This window comes from Rhincodon typus, chromosome 18 (assembly GCF_021869965.1).
Source record: "Rhincodon typus isolate 14 chromosome 18, sRhiTyp1.1, whole genome shotgun sequence".
NCBI lineage: Eukaryota > Metazoa > Chordata > Chondrichthyes > Orectolobiformes > Rhincodontidae > Rhincodon > Rhincodon typus.
The window spans coordinates 11,256,955-11,276,801 of NC_063349.1; the positions used below are offsets into that span (position 1 = coordinate 11,256,955).

The 19,847-nt window shown below is 39.8% G+C and overlaps 1 protein-coding gene across 1 annotated transcript; it reads right to left on the minus strand.

Moving 5' to 3' along the window:
- Positions 1–2,331: 2,331 nt before the first annotated feature.
- Positions 2,332–19,839, minus strand: cdpf1 (cysteine rich DPF motif domain containing 1). Its single transcript, XM_020516401.2, has 4 exons — positions 19,511–19,839; positions 12,489–12,601; positions 8,052–8,163; positions 2,332–7,169 (listed from the first exon to the last, which is right to left on the minus strand). Exons 2-4 carry the CDS (start codon positions 12,599–12,601, stop codon positions 7,062–7,064), a joined length of 333 nt encoding a protein of 110 aa, XP_020371990.1. The 5' UTR covers positions 19,511–19,839; the 3' UTR covers positions 2,332–7,061.
- Between the last annotated feature and the right edge of the window lie 8 nt (positions 19,840–19,847).

A 19,847-nucleotide genomic window follows, 5' to 3' on the forward strand; every position in this document is an offset into this window, starting at 1 on the left:
ACTGGACAGCTCTAGCAAACAGGACGTCAGTGACTAGATGCAGGTACATGCAGCCATTTATGAGATGCCACTATTGTTCACATTTGATCTTTGGAAGGAGTCAAGTGAAAAGGTTCAAGGTTAAAATGACTTTGACAGCACCCATACACTATAGCAACTAGTATTACAAGGTGTTAGTTCTTTGCTAGTGAGGTAACGGATGTCGTGATAATTTGCTTAGTGAGATGCAGACCCCAGCATGACTGCTTCCTGTTCATTGACAGGTAGATCTATCTATGGTGACTAATCCTGTATTATATGTCCTACTCTTCTCTCTGATGTCCTCCTGGTGCTTCACTTAGTTTCCTCTTAGACCCAAAATCTGACAGTTGTACCCTCATTGCTAGCTAAAGCTTTCCTTCTGAACATGTGGCTTTCTTGCCCCTTAAATTTCTGCACCCCAAAATGCTAGACATATGCTGACTCAGTTTGAACTTTGGGTTCTGAATGCCCATTTTACCTGCCACTTTTGCAACACCAAGGAGACCCCTTAGCAAAATGCTGAGTTCCCTTGATACACTACTGGGGCGTGGTGATGTCCTGAGGCAGCCATAATTGTCTTACCATTACATAGCCACCTCCCCTCAGCTGTTCAGAAACTGACAAGATTCTGATACCTATGTGCTTTTTTAAAAAAATTGAATGCTATCCCTTCAATAAAGTCTAAGTAAATTTTTAAACCAGTTTTAATCGGCTCATAGGAGATTAAAGGATGCCTGTCCTGTCTGATCATTACTGTCGGCCCAGGAATTTGCACCTTGAAGTGAAATGTCACCTTCACCAGCATTTTGGGGAACTCCTCCACTCTGCTCCTGCCTTCAGGTCTGTGACTTATCATCAGAACTGAGGAAAGATAGCAACATAATAAGCAATTAAAAGTTGGGGGGACAGGGGATGGTGTGTGAACGGCATGACAGCAGAATAAATAAAAGGGAAGTCTATGATAGGGTGGAAGACAGGAGTGATCGAATGAAAAGGCTTTAATGGTTAAAAGAATGCCAAATAAAGTAGCACAGGATAAAGTAACCAAAGATTTGTCTAGAGGAAGTGTGAAGTGCTGGATAGCAGCTATTAGAATGTAGATTGAAAGAAAATTAAAACAATAAAAGGAAACAGAAATAACAAAACGGAGGCAGAGGTTACGATCTAAATTTGTTAAACTCAAATGTTGATCCTTGAAGGCTGTAGAGTTCTGAGTCAAAAGAAGAAGTGCTATTCCTTGACCTTGTGTTCAACTTCACTGGAACACTGAGGTAGACCAAGGATAGAAAAGCCAGAGCGAGGGCCAAGGTGGAGAATAAAAATAATTAATGACAGCAAGCTCAGGGTCATGTTTGCACATTGAAAGCAGATGATCAGCAAAGCAGTCACCTGGTCTGCTTTTATCCTCCACTGAGTAAACACAAACAAGTTGATATTTATTTTGTGCAATAATGTAAAAGGAGTGATAATAACTCCAGCCTGTTTTACATTATGCCTGATTTGTATTTCCATTGAATTCAAATTCAGGAGAGCTGTAGCATGGACTTTGACTCATGCTATCTCCTTTTTCACTTTTGCACAGAGTCATGATCTACCTGAAACCTCTAGAAACTATGGCAACAGAAGAAGCATGTATTAGGTTTGGTTGATTATACCAGGAAGAAGTCGTGAGTTTAGTATTTAATACCTAATCCTGCTATTAAAGCTTCTGACTTGTGTCTAAACCATTGAATGGCGGCTGGCAACGAGTCGACGTGATAGATCACCTTGTTTGAAGACAAAAATAATACCTTTAAGTAGAACTTGCTTCCTTATTTAGAAGTTAACGCATACTTTGTCCACTCAAAAGCAGAACTTTATTTTAGAATTTCCTTTAGCAATGCTGGAAACCTCATACTGAACAACTTTAGAGGCATGTCATATTAGCAGATGGTTGAGAGTAAACATTGAAAGATTAAGTGCTTCATTTAACAGAACTTGTAAAAATGTAAAGTCTGTTACACCTGTTAGATGACAGCTTAAGTGTTTGGACACTGCATCATTGCTAAAAGAGCGTTTCAATAATACAGGTAGACTTATACATACTAGGTTAGATAAAGCAAAGGTGAGAAGATGGCTGAAGAAGCAGATAAAAATTCCTGATTACAACTTAATATAGTGGCCCCAACAGGAAGCACCAAACATAGTAAAAATGCTCAATGGTTCAAAGGCCAAATGAAGAAAAGGACAAGGACCTTATTTTGTCTTGTATTAATGGAGGAATAGTGTAAGTACTGGAAACATATCAACCGCACACTGAAAGCAAACCAGTAAACAAACATGCCAAATAGCATTTAATCTTTCAAGGGACATAACTACTACATTGCTCTTAAGCAAAACCTAGCTAATGCTGAACTACTATGGAACATGTAAACTATGTCGTTTGTCAATAAAGATTTCAACTTTATTTGTTCATGCACTCTTTAAAGCTTAACGTTGGAATGTTATTAATTATACTGTCAAAATTTTAAATGAAATGTGATTCACTGATGCATTGTACTTTATCTTTGAGTTTTGGCTGCAAGAATGGAACAATTAGTTAAAGTCAGAAATCACACAACATCAGGTTATAGTCAGGTGACGAAGGGGCTACGCTCTGAAAGCTTGTGATTTCAAATAAATCTGTTGGACTATAACCTGGTGTCATGTGACTTCTGACTGTGCCCACCCCAGTCCAACACTGGCACCTCCACATCATGGCTACCATCGACACCACAATTTGTTAAGTCTTATATGTAATCCCTGTGCTGATTGGTTTGGTTTGATAGCTATCAAAATAATGTAGACTGGGTTATGCAAGATGTTCGAAAGTGAAGCCACATAATGCATCTTTGCAGAGGAAAATTACAAATGGAAAATGTATAACCCAGTTCTCTGATGTGTGCACATCAGAAAAGGGAGGAAAAGATTTATCTGATACCCATACAGCAATTGTCAATCGGGATTCTGTATGCAAGATTTATCTGATACCCATACAGCAATTGTCAATCGGGATTCTGTATGCAAAATTTTAATTTAACATATGGATTTATTATTTGATCAGTTTTAGACATTGAATGTTCATGGTGCCCATGATATGAGGAGCCATTCTTCAGCTACAATCATCCTTTAATATTTATGGAATAAAACAAAATGTTGGAGAAACTCACTAGGTCTGGCAGCATCTGTGAAGAGAGAAACAGAGTTAAATGTTTCAAATCTGATATGACTCTTCTCATTTCAGATGGGACTGAATTAAATAAGTCCGAGGAGAGTGCACAGAGAGAGAGTGAAGAGGAGAGCACTCACAAACTCCATTAACTCTTTAGCTCTTTTGAGATACCGTGTTGAGTATTCCACTTTCTTAACTAACTGCCTGGGATTCCTATAAGTCTTTATAGTTTTCTTAGCAAGCTTTTTGATTGTTCAATAGTCCTTCCTTCAATTGTCTCTGATATTGCTGCTTCTCCCTTGCTAGTTATTAGTTCTGGAAACCATCATTAGCACCTGTATTGGCTTCATTGAATAGATATATAGAATTTGCCTCACTTCCTGCATTCTACCAGTACTCTGCCATATGGAGCAACTGATTGCTTCAACTCAAGGCAATACAAATGGAAAGTAGGAGATTTGGACAATCAAACAACATTACCAAAGCCCAATTCTGAACAGTCATAAAAATGAACCCTGTCTCTCCACGGATGCTGGCACACCTGATAAGTTTCTTTAGCACTTTGTTTTTATTTCACACTTTTAGCAATATTTTTCTTTTATTACTTGAGCTCTATTATAATTAGTTTCAGTTGTATTTTATGATTGAGAGGAAATTTTAACTCTTACAGAAATGTTTCAGCTAAGGCACACTAAAAGTAAATGTCTTGTTAATTACAGATTGCTAAAAAGCTTTTTGTAGAATTGTAGTGAAAAAAAAAGAACTTTTTTTTTCTTTATTCATTCACTGGATGAGGGCATCGCTGGCCAGGCAGCAGTTATTGTCCATCCCCAATTGCCCAGAGGGCAGTTAAGAGTCAACTCCATTGCTGTTGGCCTGGAGTCACATGTAGGCCAGACCAGGTAAGAAAAGGGGGGAAAAGATTTCCTTCCCTAAAAGGATATTAGTGAGCTAGATGGGTTTTTCTGACAATTGGCAATGGATTCACGGGCATCATTAGACTCTGAAGGCCATATATTTATTGAATTCAAATTCCCCTGTCTGCTGTGGCAGGATTCAAATCTGGGTCCCCAGAATATTACCTAGGTCTCTGGGTTAACAGTCCAGCAATAATACCACTAGGCCACCACCTCCCCTACTTTGAACTGTTTGCAATTAAGACTTGAGTCACAATCTCTGGAACATTGTAAACCTAAGAACAATGGTTTAAACTGAGTTGCTATTGACCATACTTCAACTTGCAGCTATGAAAAGATTTGTATTAGCAGACCTATTACCTAAATAAAAAGCTATGAGGCTGTTGGCTTGCTTGCCAAGCTGGCTGGTTATCGTACAGACATTTTGTCACCATGCTAAGTAACATCATCAGTGAGGCCTCCGATGAAGCGATGTTGTTCTACTCCGTTTGGTATTGACATGATCTGGTCTGTTAAGTTGGGTTGTGTCATTTCCTGTTCTGTTCTGCATGGGTTTGTATATGGGGTCTAATTCCACATTTGTTGATCACATTATGGGTTGAAAACTAGGCCACTAGGAATTCCCGTGCATGTCTGTGGTTGGCTTGAGCTAAGATGGTCACGATGTCCCAGTTAAATTAATGGCGTCCATTGGCTGAGTGCACCGAGATGAGTGAAAGTTTGTGGTGTTGTTTTGCTGCTAGCTGGTGTTCATGTATCTTAATGGCTAGTTTCCTTCTGGCTGATGTAATGTTTGTTGCAGTCATTGCATGGCAATTTGTAAACTCCATTGATCCTGCATGCCATGGGTATGGCGTCTTTGGTCCTTGTGTTTGTCACAGTGTGGCATAGGTTTGTGTGCTACCAAGATTTTTAGTGGTTGCAGGAGTCTCGTTGTCAGTTCTGATATGTTCTTGATATAGGGTAGTGTGTCCTCTTGGTGTTGTTTGTTGATTGCATTATGGGTTGAAAACTAGGCCTCTAGGAATTCCCTTGCGTGTCTGCGGTTAGCTTGAGTTAAGATGGTCACATTGACCCAGTCAAATTGATGGCCTTCATTGTGGAATTGGACCCCATTTACAAACCCATGCAGAACAGAACCAGAAATGACACAAACCAACTTAACAGACCGGATCATATAAATACCAAGTGGAGTAGAACAACATCGCTTCATCGGAGGCCGCACTGATTATGTTATCTCATGTGGTGATGAAACGTTTGTACAATAACCAGCCAGCTCGCGCAGCAAGTCAACAACCTCATCCACAACCTGAGCTACAAATCTTCACAAGAACCTTAAATAAAAAGCTATGTTAGACCTAAAGTTTTATAATCTCAAGCCTGAAACGCACAGTGGAAAGTGTGACTGTTTTTCCTGAAATTTTAAAGCAATTACAGGCTACTGTTGATGCCATCATTTATGGAATAGTTTAAACGCTGGATAAATCTGGCCATGAACTTAGGAATTTGTAAATGTACAAAACAAAACTGCTGAACCTTTAAGAGGTTTAACTACCACATTCATTCTCGTGTTAAATATACTTTCACCTCCATAAGCAATGGATCTTCAAATGGTGGAGGTGGGGTTGAGGAAGATGTGGTGCAACGGGAGATGTGGAAAGAAAATAAAGAATAGCAAATGCGGAATTCAAGAAAACGAAAACCAATATTTAGAAAGAAGTAAGTATTTTAGTCAAGTTAACTCAAAAAGAAACAAAGCAAGAGGAAGTTAGTCAGCAGCAGAAAACTTGAAATTTTCACAACTTCAGTGTCTGACTTGAGGACATAATCCATCCATCAGCATATTTGCCTACTTTCACCCTTGAAATAATGGAACATCTTAGGGTGAAGAAAGGGACAATGACTTCACTTAGGCCCTTACCTCAAATACCCTCCCTAAACTCCTGTCCGTCTATCTTATGTTCCTCAAAAAATTTTAAAACTCTTTATCCAACTGTTGTTACCTTATTTCCTATGTCAAGGAAGAGTCCGATGAAGCGCAAAGGGACTTCAATTACCTTAAATTTATTTCACAAAATGCAAGTTGTTCTTCTTGAAGTATCCACTTTTATTTAAACCCCAAAAAGAGCTCAGAAATAATGAAGAGGACCAAACCAGTAAACAGCATGAGATCAAGCACTGCTAATAGGTTCAAAGCTTCAGATACCATATTTTTGGATACCGAAGTCTAATTATCATCAAATGAATATATAATTTTCAGGGGTGCAAGCTTTATCAATTTTCCCAGATGTTGCAAGTATGAGATGTATTTATCTAAAGAAACTTTGGTGATATCTTTGCTCCAACATGCTTTTGCCACTGCAATAGTAATAGTGTTCACAAAGGCATGACTATACAGAGTACCTGAATAGGAGCAGTTCAGTCAGGAAGATGTACACAACAAAAGCAATGGGTACTCTTGTCAAAATAAAGATGGAAACCAGTGAATGGGGTCTTTTTCTTACTCGTCTGGTGATGAGCGGCCTAGGGAAGGGATGATGAGCAGAAAGAAGACTTTTCGATATTATGAAATATTTTGTATCTCTGAAAAGGTGACTGAGGAATACAATAATCGTTTCTCCTCTCGTAGGTCAATATGACAGTCACTGCAGAGCTATTAGCCCTTAAATGCAAAAATGTAAAACATGATTTCTGCAGCTGACGCCAATAGATTGTATTCCATATCAGAAAATTCGGCTGAGCTTCCTCTTGTTATAGCAAGTGTTTCCAAAAGAAGTGGCAGGCAGTTAAATTATGAATAAACTATAGCCCTTAAACTTTACATATAGAAAGAAAACCTCTTTCAAATGTCCAGGTTACTGTGAATATTAAACTCCCATATTTTCATCTTAAAGCTGACTCTTTGCTGTGTTCACCTGAAGGCTTGAGGTTTGTTACTGCTTTTTCTTCTGCAGGTCCAGCTGAATCTCTTCAGGAAATTCAGCTATATGCTTCTTCACACAGGGGATGCAGAATCGCTTTGTATAAAACAGGCTACATTCCTAAGAAGATTATTAAAAAAGGGAAGAAAAATATGGTTAAAACATTTTTGAAATGCATAGTTACGTTTGTCATCCTAAGCTCCTCACCAACACAGTCTCCATCAAATCTCCGTCTCCATTCGTGGAATTTATTTTCTCTATATTACTCTTCAAATTTCTTAACTGTTGTTCCTTGATGCAATACCATATGCCAACCATGTGCATCCTTCTCAGTGCTTCAAACTGTAACTCCTACTTTACAATGCATCAGAAAGAATTAAAGGAGTTAAAGTTGAGATTTTGAGAATTAGAGGTATCGAAAAGGGTATGGGCTATGTTGATTCAATGTCAGGTCTCAAGAAGAAACAGACAAAGGAGGATGCTTGTAAGTTCGAACCAAATTAAGATAAGATGACAGAGAGGCGGTCCAATGGGGACTGCAAGCAAATCAAGATAATGGAAGCAATATCAAGTCAGACAGTGGTAGGAAGATCACAGAAATACAGAATTGAGAAGCTTCAAAAAATAGTGAGCAATGCTTCAACAAGAGAAGGCACAACAAAATTGTGTAAGCCAAGTCCCAGTGCAAGGATCTGGAAAGCAAAGCATAGCAGAGAATAGGTCAAAGCAAAGCCTGAGAGAGAGAGGCACAGTGAAAACAACTTAGGGATACTAAAGGAATGGCAGTAGGACAAACTGTGGATGGCTCTTTGACACAACTGAGTAAGGCTGTGCAGAACAAGCAAAGGAGGAAATAGAAAGGAATGACTTCAGTCTTACCTGCCTTAGCAATAGAACCAAGAGTAAGATACAGGGCAAACTGCGGTCTACTTACTTTGTTTCTGAGCTGTGTTTTTTCCCCACAAAAGTACCGATACATGATCAGTTATGTGGCACACGTACCTGACCAACACACACAACAGCGTTGCACAGACAACAGTGGGAGCCAAGAATCAGGAATGTGTCCCTTTGAGGTGTGAACGGATCATTCATGGTATAGCATTCCTCTAAGAGTCTGTGAAAAGAAAATCTATTTATACAAATAGTGTGGAATAGATGGCTAAACTCCAGCATCTATTCTACCAAAGTCATAATTTCTTAGTAATTTCAAAGTTGATCTCCCATAGCAGTTGTGCTTCTATATATTGGCTAATGAACTGTGGTAACTCCAACAATAATCTAAAAAGAAAAATAAATTACAAACCAAATTGACATTGAATCTGTGTAGTCTGTGGCCTAAGAGTCACTTGCACAGAAAAACTTTCCAGTTTATTCAACAATAATAACTTACTTTTCATTTAGTGAGCTCTACGTTTTCAAGACAGGGAAGGGCAATAAGGTATGTATTTTCTATAGAGGGTGGGGTGTGGGAATGTGGGTTTTTACCATTTTTCAGACCCTAGTAAAATCAAAATGGAGCAGTGAAAGATTAGGTTTTCGTACAATGAATGCCGAATTAATTTAATGAAAATGGGAGGACTCAGGGCCCGAGGAATGTACAAAAGCAGTCTTGAATCAGAACAACTATCAATCTGATGTTACTGGAAGTTTTGAATTTCTGACTTAAATGAAGGATTGATGACAAAGTTAATAAAGGCAAATACCTCTCTACTCTGAAGGACTATATCTCTGTTTAAAACTAACTGTAATATCTTGACAAATCAAATAAGACCATGTAGATTCCACATGTTATGTACAAAGACACATATAGTTCTGCAAAGAATCTTTTCTTAAATGTGATAAGTCTGTCAGGTCATTTTTTTTCAATGAAGTGTTTTATCACTCTGGATGGATAATTGACTTATTTATCTATCATCATAAAAACACCAAGGCACATGACATATTCTACTGCAGAACCAACTAACTATTAGAAGATTTCTAAAGGTGGCAAGAACATTTCCTGGCAATCTAATGAGTGACCCAGGGATTTTTGTAGAAGAATCTTTTATCTCTACATTTATGACTCCATAGAGAAACAGTAGATCATTTAGCCCTGTGAGCTTGTTTTTTCATTAAATGAATTTACAGTGGATCTCTGGCCTAACTCAACTGCCCCATTTTGCCTAGTAACTTTGGCTGACAAAAATCTATCCATCTCAGATTTAAAATTAACAATTGGGCTAGCATCAATTGCCATTTGCAGGACAGGGTTCAAACCTCTACCAACTTTTCCACATAGAAGTATTCACTTGACTCACTCTTTAAAGACTTGATGCTAATCTTTAAGCTATGTTCCTTGGTCCAAGATTCCCTAACAACATAATTAATTTTCCCTACATTTCCTATCAGTTTCCCTTAATATCTCAAATGCTTTGATCAAATTATCCCTTTATATCAAAATTGCAGGAAATATAATCCTTCCCTATGAAATCTTTCTTTGTAATTTAATCATTGGAGTCTAAATATCATTCTCGTTTAAGAAAAGGCATGAAGCTTCATCCTTAGCTACAAACCCAAGTCAGACCTGAAAATGCACAAAATTTCTCCCTCAGTTTTCCTGTGTTAAGATACACCCAAGCATTCTGCCCAATATCATCACATTAGTACAGAATTTAAAATGAATATAAAGCTAATCCGTTGAGAGGCTTCTGTGAAGAACAGCAGTGTCGCAATTAAGACCTGAAAATTAACTTTGTTTCACGATGCACCTGAAAATGTTGAGACTCCACTGAACAAGTGCAGTTAAGATACTCCCATCTAAGAGTTGGGGTATGCCCAAGTTCGTGGGTGAAGATTGTAATTAAACAGAGAGTTTGATGGATAGACATAAAAGATCAAGATAACTCAGGGTTTATTGTAATTATGTGGGTTACCTGTATATGCCCAAAAAGCTACCGATTGAAATAACTCGAGTCTGGTATCCCGTCAACCAGTCACTCATTATTTATATGTAGAGAGTCCTTAACACTGATCCAGCTTCCTCTGAGCCAGCTCTTAGAGTCAACAGAACCTCTGACACTCCTGTTCCTATCTGTCAGCCCGAGCTCCCTGATTGGACCAGATTAACAACCCAATCAGGGAACTCAGATTCTATAAGGTCCATCTGTCTGACCTTGTTACATTCATGATATCCTTTCCATCTCGGAGTCCGAGGACATAGGCTGGTTCTTTTTTTGGATCTCCTCCTGGCGTCTTTGAGCACCGGCTCAGGTTCCTCCAACTCTATCTCTGATACGGGTGGCCACAGCAGCTTGCCTTTTGCTGCCAGAGTATCTAGGAAGAAATTCATTGCCTTCTTCAGGTGGCAATGGTGTTGAGGCTGCAACATCCGCTGTGTCCATCTCAGATTCCAAGATATCTCCAACACTTGATGGAGAGGGAGAACCCACGCCCTCTGGAACAGTCGGAAAGGCTGTCAGGAGCCGGGCATGTTTTGTTTGCGCACTGTTTGCAGGTCTGCAGCAGTCACATGGTCCACGTGTTGCACCTATCCAACTTTATACGTCATTGGACCTGACGTCACGTCGATCATGCCTCTTACCCATGCAGGGCTATTTCTGTGGTTCCGGCACCAAACTTTGTCCCCGGAAGTAAACTGTCTCTCTGGTTTAGAGGAAGCAACTGGCTTTCCTGATGCCGTTTCACTCTTCCCCAGGTCCAGGAAGATCACATATAACCTGGTGTGGATTCTTCTCCCCATTAGCAACTCTACTGGAGTTATCCCTGTAGTTGCATTAGGGGGTAATCCTCTAATCAAAAAGGAACTGGGACAGTTTGCTATCTAGTGAAGCTGTAGGCTGTTTCTTTAAACCTCCCTTCCAAGTTTGAACTGCTCTTTCTGCCAGGCCATTGGATGATGGATGGTATGGAACTGTGCTCAAATACTGCTCAACTTCAGGAAACATTCAAATTCCCTGCTTGTAAGTAATGGTTCAATATTTGTGATCAACACTTCTGGGAATCCATGCATTGCAAACAATGTGCGCAGTTTTTCTATTGTCATTCCCGCATTTGATGAATGAACTCTATGCACATTCAGCCAATTTAGAGTGGGTGTCCACAATGACTAAGAACACTGAGCCCATAAAAAGACCTGCATAGTTGACATGCAACCGAGTCCAGAGTGTACCCAGCCATTCCTATGAATGCGGGGGAGCTGCTGGCAGTAATTTTTGTCCTTGTCGGCACTCTGTGCACTACTACCAACGCGGCTACGTCTGCATCCAATCTTGGCCACCAGACGTTACTTCTTGCTAATATCTTCATTTTAGAAACTCCTGGATAAGCCTGGTGGAGTTCAGCCAGTATCTGGCAGTGACCTTTGCTCGGAACAATCACTCATGGTCCCAATAATAATATGCCGTCCTGTTTTAGTGCCTGTTTGAAGACCAATTGGGCTTCAGCCAGTAGGTGCTTTTGCACAGTTACAACAGTAATCCCACATATCAAACAGTCTCTCAGCATCTCATTAAGGTTAAACCAAAGTCACATGCCTCTGCCAGTCTTAACCTGGTCAGAAATCCTGATATGGATTCTCATGGTTCTTGAATTGTTGAGTAAAATTGATAGCATTTCAGAATTAGGCGAGTCCTGGGGTCATAATATTCCTTAACTATATCCATCAACTCCTGAAAGGTTTTAGTATCTGGTGCCTCTGGGAAAGTTAGACTCCTGATAACCAAAAAAGCTACGTGTCCACAAGCAGTCAGAAGAATTATTCTTTGTTTGTAATCTGCCCCGATGTCATTTGCCCAGAAAAAATAACGCATTCTTTCCACATACTGGGTCCAGTCTTTGATGGCAGGATCAAACAAGTCAAGCTTCCCAATGAAAGGCAAGATCCCAGGAATGCTTATGCCCACCTCAAGGACAAGTGTTGCGAGTGAGTTTCTTCAGGAGCATGCATTTCTCTTGTCGCCACTGAAATAACTCCATAGAGGCCAGTATCCCATTACCAAAGTCACCTTTTATTTACATGTGGAGAACACTTGACAACTGATCCAACTCATTCAGAGCCAGCTCAGAGTGAACAGGATGTCTGACACTCCTGTTCTTATCTGTCAGCCAGAGCTCCCTGACTAGACCAGATTAACAGTCCTAATCTGGGAACTCATATTCTATGAGGTCCACCTGTCTGACAATCACTACACCTATGTAAATTGCATCCAGATTACAAGTACATCTGGGTGTAAATGTAGAGGAAATCTCAGGTCATAAAGTTGAAATAATGATGGTATACTTTAAATATAGGCATTGGAGTTAAGCATGACTGTTCCTTTAAACAGTGCGCAAATGAACCACGTGGCCACCAAGTTTCTATGATTCTATAAATAGGCACTAGGGAATTTGTACTGTCTGCTGATGTGTGCAATGTTGTTATAAACATCAGAAATCACTAACACAAGAGACCGTGCATTTGGTGGCTTTTGTCCATGGTAGCTGTATGGAGCTCTGAGACTGCACAAACTGCATTCAAACATTCCTTTTGGCTCTGGATCCTCAACAGACTGCATCTGAAACAAAGGCATTAAAAAGAACTTTAATGTAGTCGATGTGTGACAAAAACAAGTTTCCTATTACCGTATACTCGCGGTACCACAGAAGGCTTTGTAGGCCAAATCATTGAATAGACTCAAGAAAGAGATTGACAATTTTTTTTAGATGCTAAAGGCATCAAGGAATGTGGGGAGAAAGTAGGAGTATAGCATTGAGGATCAGCTACTATCATGTTGAATGATGGAGTAGACTCAAAGGACCAAATGACCCACTCCTGCTCCTAGATTAAGAAATTTTGTAAAATGGCAAATTGGCTCAATGACCATAACCTACGCAGAACAAGAGTCCAGAATCACCTACAGATTTGTACTCAGCTCATTGAGCATCTGTGGGGAAAATAATTGACCTCAGCAACCCCAACAATGTCTGGGAGAATTGATCAGTGAGATCTTCTGTTTTCAATTATGAACCTGTGCATGTTGCTCATCATATATTTTAGTGCAAAGACAAGATTTGATTTGACTTAAGAGTCATACAGCACGGATACAGACCCTTCGGTCCAACCAGTCCACACCAGACATAATCTCAAATTTAACTAGTCCCATCTGCCTGCTCTTGGCTCATATCCCTCCAAACTTTTCCTATTCATGTACTTATCCAAACATCTTTTGAATGTTGTAAATTGTGCCCACATTCACTATTTCTTCAGGAAGTTCATTCCACATGCAAACCACCCTCTGTGTAAAAAAAATTGCCCCTCATGCTTTTTTAAAATCCCTCTCTACTCACCTTAAATATGTGCCCCCAGTCTTGAAATCCCCCATCAAAGGGAAAAGACACCTGCCATTAACCCTATCTATACTCCTCATGATTTTATAAACTTCAATAAGGTGACCTCTCAACCTCCCAGGACTTCTCTCATGCTGACTCAGCTTGCTGTGCTTGAATGAGACAAGGTCAGCTTGGATTCCCCTGGGGTCATTACCTCACTCCTGCAGTTGCCTCCTCTACATTGAAAATTACTGTTCATTCCCCTTGAACTGTTGCTTTTCTTTAAGTATAGCTTTCTATATTTGCCTGGTACTATTTTTCAATGCTTTGTAATTTGCGATTGTTGGTTGTACAACATATAAAGAACTTTTAAAAGGAGAGTAAAAGATATAGGATGGGTAACAGTAATAGCCAATGAGTTTACGCAATCTTTTTTAATTGTTAAGAGTTACTATCAGGGCTATTGCTTTGTACTGAAACACACAATTCTGTCAATATCACTATATGTTTCATATACCATAACTTCCTAACCCCTACTTGTTGTTGCCCAAGACAACAGAAACAAGAATACACACTGTACATTGCATGTGATTTTCTATATTGTAATACAAACATCATTGCACAATCCAAAGAATCCTGTCAGTGCATGCCACAACACTTAGAGAGTAAACAAGTTAGTTCTGGCTGATTTTTCTAATTTCATGGGATATGGACGTCATTGTGCCCAGTCCAATTTCCTTTGATCAGAGTGGCTTACTGGGCCACTTCAGAGACCAGTTTAGAGTTGTGTGTGATTGGAGTCACATACAGGCCTGAACAGATAAGATGACAGATTTCCTTCCCAAAAGGCCATTGGTGAACTAGATGATTTTCTGTGACAATCTAGAATAATTTCATAGTTTACTGAGACTTGCCTTCAAATGCATATTTTTATGAATGTTTATAGCAGAAGTATGGGCCTCTAAATAATCAGTCAGTAGTAACATTAACAAGGCACCACCATCAATTGCAGGTGTCTGACTGGAAGCCAATTACAGCGACATGGCACCAAGAAAAATTAAGAAAGAAAAGATGTCTGTCTCAGAACATTCCAAATGTTGGCACTGTTTCATTTCTGTTTGATCGGGCCGATCAAAACAGAAAGTATTACCAAGTACTCTAATACTCACGGTGACAGATCTGAATCATCAAAAGTTTGTGACATTTATGACATTATTTGAAATTTTTGAGTCATTTAAGAATCAGTTGTTTGTGACATTTATGACATTATTTGAAATTTTTGAGTCATTTAAGATTCAGTTGTTTCTATATTTCTGTATTTATCATCAGTTACAAACAATATCCACTTTTCTGTGATTGCTCATCACTTCTCCTCAGAAGACACTGATGCTTGCCAGAGTGCAGTTCTAAACAACAATTCCTATGCCAAGCTCCATTTGCTTTTCTTTGCATGTGACTGCACACACACACCAGCTGGCAGCACAGGCTGCTAGCAATAGGCCCTCTAACATTTTTTCTGGTGCATGTACCTCCAAGTAGAAGCAGAAGACCATTCAGTCCACCAAGTCTGTTCTGCCATTCAATAAGATCACAGCTGATCTTACTGATAATCCTCAACTCCACTTCCTGCCTTTTTCCCCATAACCCTCAACTTCTTTACTGATGAAAAATCTATCTATCTATCTATCTCAGCCTTAATGACTCGACCTCATCAGCCCACTGTGGTAAAGAATTCCATAAATTCCCCTCCGAGAGAGGAAATTTCCCTTAATCTCTATTTTAAAAGAGTGATCCTTTATTCTTGAGATTATGCCCTTTTGATGAAGATTTTCACACAAGGGGCAACAACCTTTCTTCATATACTCTGTCAAGTTCCTTAAGAATCTTGTATGTTTCAACAAGATTACCCTCATTCTTCTAAACTCCAATGAATAAAGGCCCAACCTATTCAACCTCTCCTCGTAAGACAATCCCTTAAACCCAGGACCAGCCTGGTGAACCTTTTCTGGACTGCCTCCAATGCTAATATATCTTTTCTGAGATAAGGGACCCAAAACTGTTACAATATTCCAGCTGTGATCTGACTTGTATAGTTTTAGCAAGAGTTTCTATTTTTATACTCCATTCCCTTTGAGATCAAGGCCAACATTCCATTCACCTTCCCTATTTTTGTGGTTTGTGAATGAGGACTCCCAAAGCACTCTGTCCTGTAGCTTACTGCAGTTTTTCCCCATTTAAATAATATTCAGCTCCTCTGTTCTTCATTCCAAGTGCACACCTCACAGTTTCTCACATTGTATTCCATCTGCCATGTTTTTGCCCATTTGCTTCACCTGTCTATATCCTTCTGCAGACATTTTGTGTCACCCTCACTACTTGCCTTCCCTAATATTTTTGTGTCATCTGCCAACCTGGCTTTAATACATTCGCTTTCATCTTCCAAATCATTTATATTGTAAATAACTGTGACCTAGCACTGATCCTTGCAGTACTCCACCAGTTACAGGTTGCCATCCTGAAAATCACCCCTTATCCCAATTCTTTATCTTTTACTAACCATTCCTCAATCCATATTAATATATTACCTTTAACACTATGGAATTTTATTTTGTTAAGTAGCCTAACACGTGGTAACTTTTTAAATAATTTCTGAAAATTTAATTTCATTCACTGCTTCCCCTTTATCTATCCTGCTTGTTACCTCTTCAAATCATTCTAATAAATTTGTCAGGCATGATTTCCCTTCGAGAACCCGTGCTGACTCTGTTATGTTATGTATTTCTAAATGGTCTGCTTTCACATCCTTCATAGTAGACTTTAACATTTTCCCAATTACAGTTAACATTTCGGGTCCAGTGACGTTGTGAAGTTCTGAAAAAGGCTCATTGGACCGAAAATGTCAACTCTGCTTTCTCTCCACAGATGCTACCAGACTTGCTAAGTATTTTCAACAATTTCTGTTTTTGTTTCACAACTTCAACGCCTCCTGAATAAACACCAAAGTTCCAAGTCAATTTTCCCAGGTCCAATTTGCACAGCTAGGAATTCACCTGACTGTGCATTCCCAAAGTGGGAGTAAAACTTCAGAACTTACAATCCTTTAGACCTTGTTCAAATCAGACTTTATCTTTATGTTATGTTTTCACTACGGATTTCATACAACGGGAGACTTTTACATTTGATTTCCCGATCATTACACCAGGGTGACCACTCTTAGTTATTCAGTCAAGGCGAAATGTCTTGCAGATTTTGAGACATTGCAGGGTACAGAGGCAAAATTTGATATCCATGATTCAAAGACACATAAATATGCCATTATACTCTGCATCATCATTTTTTGTTTGGATTATAGAGACAGTCATAAATAACTTAACTCCTAAATGGTAATTTATGAGATGACGATAGATCTGTGATCTAACTCCAAATACCTCATCTTTGTTCAAAAGGCTAATGTGGCTAAGAAAAATCTGCCTTGACAATTCTAAAGGACAGGATTAATCATTACTTGGAAAGGGAGGGATTAATCAAAGATAGCCAGCATGGATTTATTAGAGGCAGATCCTGTCTGATTCAATTGAGTTCTTTTGAAAAGGTGACTAAACACATTGATGAGGGTAGTGCATTGACGCGGTCTTTAATAAAGCATTTGGCAAGGTCCCACATGGAAGGTTAGTCCAAAAGGCAAGAGCCCATGGGATCCGAGGAAAGTTGGCAAAATGGATCCAAAATTGGAGTACAAATAGGAGGCAAAGGGGTGGTTTTGTAATTGGAAGCCTGTCGTCAGTGATGTACCACAAACAGCGGGGCTGGGATCCTTGCTGTTTGTTATGTACAGTAATGACTTGGATGGGAGTGTAGAAGGTATAATTAGTAAGTTTGCAGATGACAAAAAAAATTGGTGTTGTTGATCTTGAGGAGAATGGTCTCAGGATGCTTATTGATCAGCTGATACATTGGGCAAAGCAATGGAATTTAATCCCAATAAGTATGAGGTGACACATTTTGAATGGTATTGGACATTTTAAAAAATTGCCCTGAATTTAGCATTGGTAACTTTGCTGCTGATTTTTGTTTCCATTTCGTACTGATGGCTTGTGTCCCACTGAACTGATTCCATTTTTACAAAGTGACAATCAACCTTTTTTCAGTGATAGTTTGCTTTCTGTAAAGACCATATCTGTTCATGTTTCTGTAATTTTGATAGTGGACTAAAATGGAAAAAAAGTCTGTTTCAAAAAGCAAGGATTATGGAAGGAATTGTTGCACTTTTTAAGAACAAGATACCAACACTTAATATAAAAGTGGTGTTTACACCGCTGTTTGTTTAACCAGTGGAAGAATGTTAGTTGCAGATGAATTGGCACCAGATGTGTATACAAAGCGTGGTACAAAGGAGAAATAAAACACAATGAATAGTAGGTCCCTAGGGAATATTGAGGAACAAAAGGACCTTGGTGTACAAGTCCATAGATCCCTGAAGACGTCAGCATAGACATACATGGTGAAGACGGCTTACGGGATGTTTTCCTTCATTCGCCAGCGCACAGAATGTTAGAGCAAGGAAATCTTGCTACAGCTTTATAAAACATTAGCCTCCTTCAGGACAATACCCAAAACGTTGATTTCTCCTTTCCTCCAGATGCTGCCTGGCTTGCTGTGTTCTTCCAGCCTCCTGTTTGTCTACCTTGGATTCTAGCATCTGCAGGATTTTTTGTCTCTTTATAAAATATTGGTTGGACCACAGATGAAATACTACGCAGCTCTGACTGCCACCCTATCAGGACATGATTGCACTGGAGAGGATGCAGTGAAGATTCCCTATGATATTGCCTGGGATGAGAAGTCTCAGTTATGAAGACAGATTGGATAGGCTGGGTTTGTTTTCTTTGGAGCTGACAAGGCTGAAGAGGGATCTGATTGAGAGGTAGATTGTGAGAATCTCTTCCCTATGGCAGACTTGTCTAAGAACTGAGACCATAAGGTTAAAGTGAGGAGTAAGTGGTTTAAGAGGAGATCTGAGAAGGCACCTTTTTCCCCTCCACACACCTGGAGGGTGGTGGAGGCAGATACTCTAAACATTTAAGAAGCCTCTGGCCGGACCTGTGAGTTTTTCCAGCAATTTTTTGTTTTTGTTTCAGATTTCCAGCATCTGCAATTCTTTGTTTTTTCATAAAAACAGACAGTCTGCTCACAGGGACTTTTTTTTTTGCTGTACAGGAATTGACAGCTACCTTTCCTCCACAAAACCATAAGATAAAGGAACAAAATTAGGCAATTCAGCCCATCAGGTCTGCTCTACCATTCAATCATGGCTGATATGTTTCTCAACTTCATTTTCCAGTCTTTACCCATGACCCTCTTACTAATCAAAAACTTTTCTACCGCTGCCTTAAATACACTTAGTGACTTGGCCTCCATAGCCTTCTGCAGTAATGAGTTCCACAAATTCCCCCTCATGTCAGTTGTACAGGGTCACCCCTTCACTCTGAGGCTGTGTCGTTGGGTCCTAGTCTCTCCTAATAGTGGAAACATCTTCTATATATCCACTGTATCCAGACCTGTAAGTTTCAATAAGATCATTCCCTCATCCTCTAAACTTCAGCAAGAACAGACCCAGAGCTGTCAACCTGATAAACCTTTCAACCCGGGCTCATTCTTGTAAACATCCTTTGGACCTCCTCCAAAGCCAGCACATCCTTCTTTAGATACAGGGCCCAAAACTACTCACAATATTCCAAATGCAGTCTGGCTAAAGCCTCATACAGCCTCAGCAGTGCATCCCTGCTCTTTGTATTCTGGCCTTCTTGAAATGAATGTTAACATCGCATTTGCCTTCCTAACCACCAACTGAACCTGCAGGTTAGACAAAACAAAACAGAAATTGCTGGAAAGGCAGCGCAGTTATGTCAGCATCTGTGGACAGAAATCAGAGTTAACGTTTTGGGCTCGAATGACCCTCGCTCAGAACCTGCATGTTAACTTTCGGAGAATCCTGAATTAGTCCCTTTGTGCTTCAGATTTCCAAAGCGTTTCCTTGTTTAGAAAACTGTCTACGTCTCTATTCTTTCCACCAAAGTGCATAACCTCGTACTGTATTCCATCTGCCACTTCTCTGCCCACTCTCCTGACAATTGGGGAATAAATTTCAGAAGTACCTGAAAGATCCTGGGGGCTGTGAACGTCGCTATTAGCAATCGCAGTGAGAGATAAGGGGTCACTGCCTCTCTACGATCATAGCCGCCTTAACGGTCGTATGGCGCATCGGTAAATGCAACAAGCACTAAATCAAAACGACGGAGTTCCAGTCCCACTTCAGGAATTTGATGGCGGTCACCACAAAAATTGGGGACTGACTCAATCCAAGGACAACTTTATGGACGAAACCTCCGGCCTCACGCAGTCTACCGTCAAATCACATGATTCAATCACACATCATCACGGTCCCCTGTGTGATGGGCGCCAGGGGCGGGTTACGTGGCCGTTAGCCCCGCC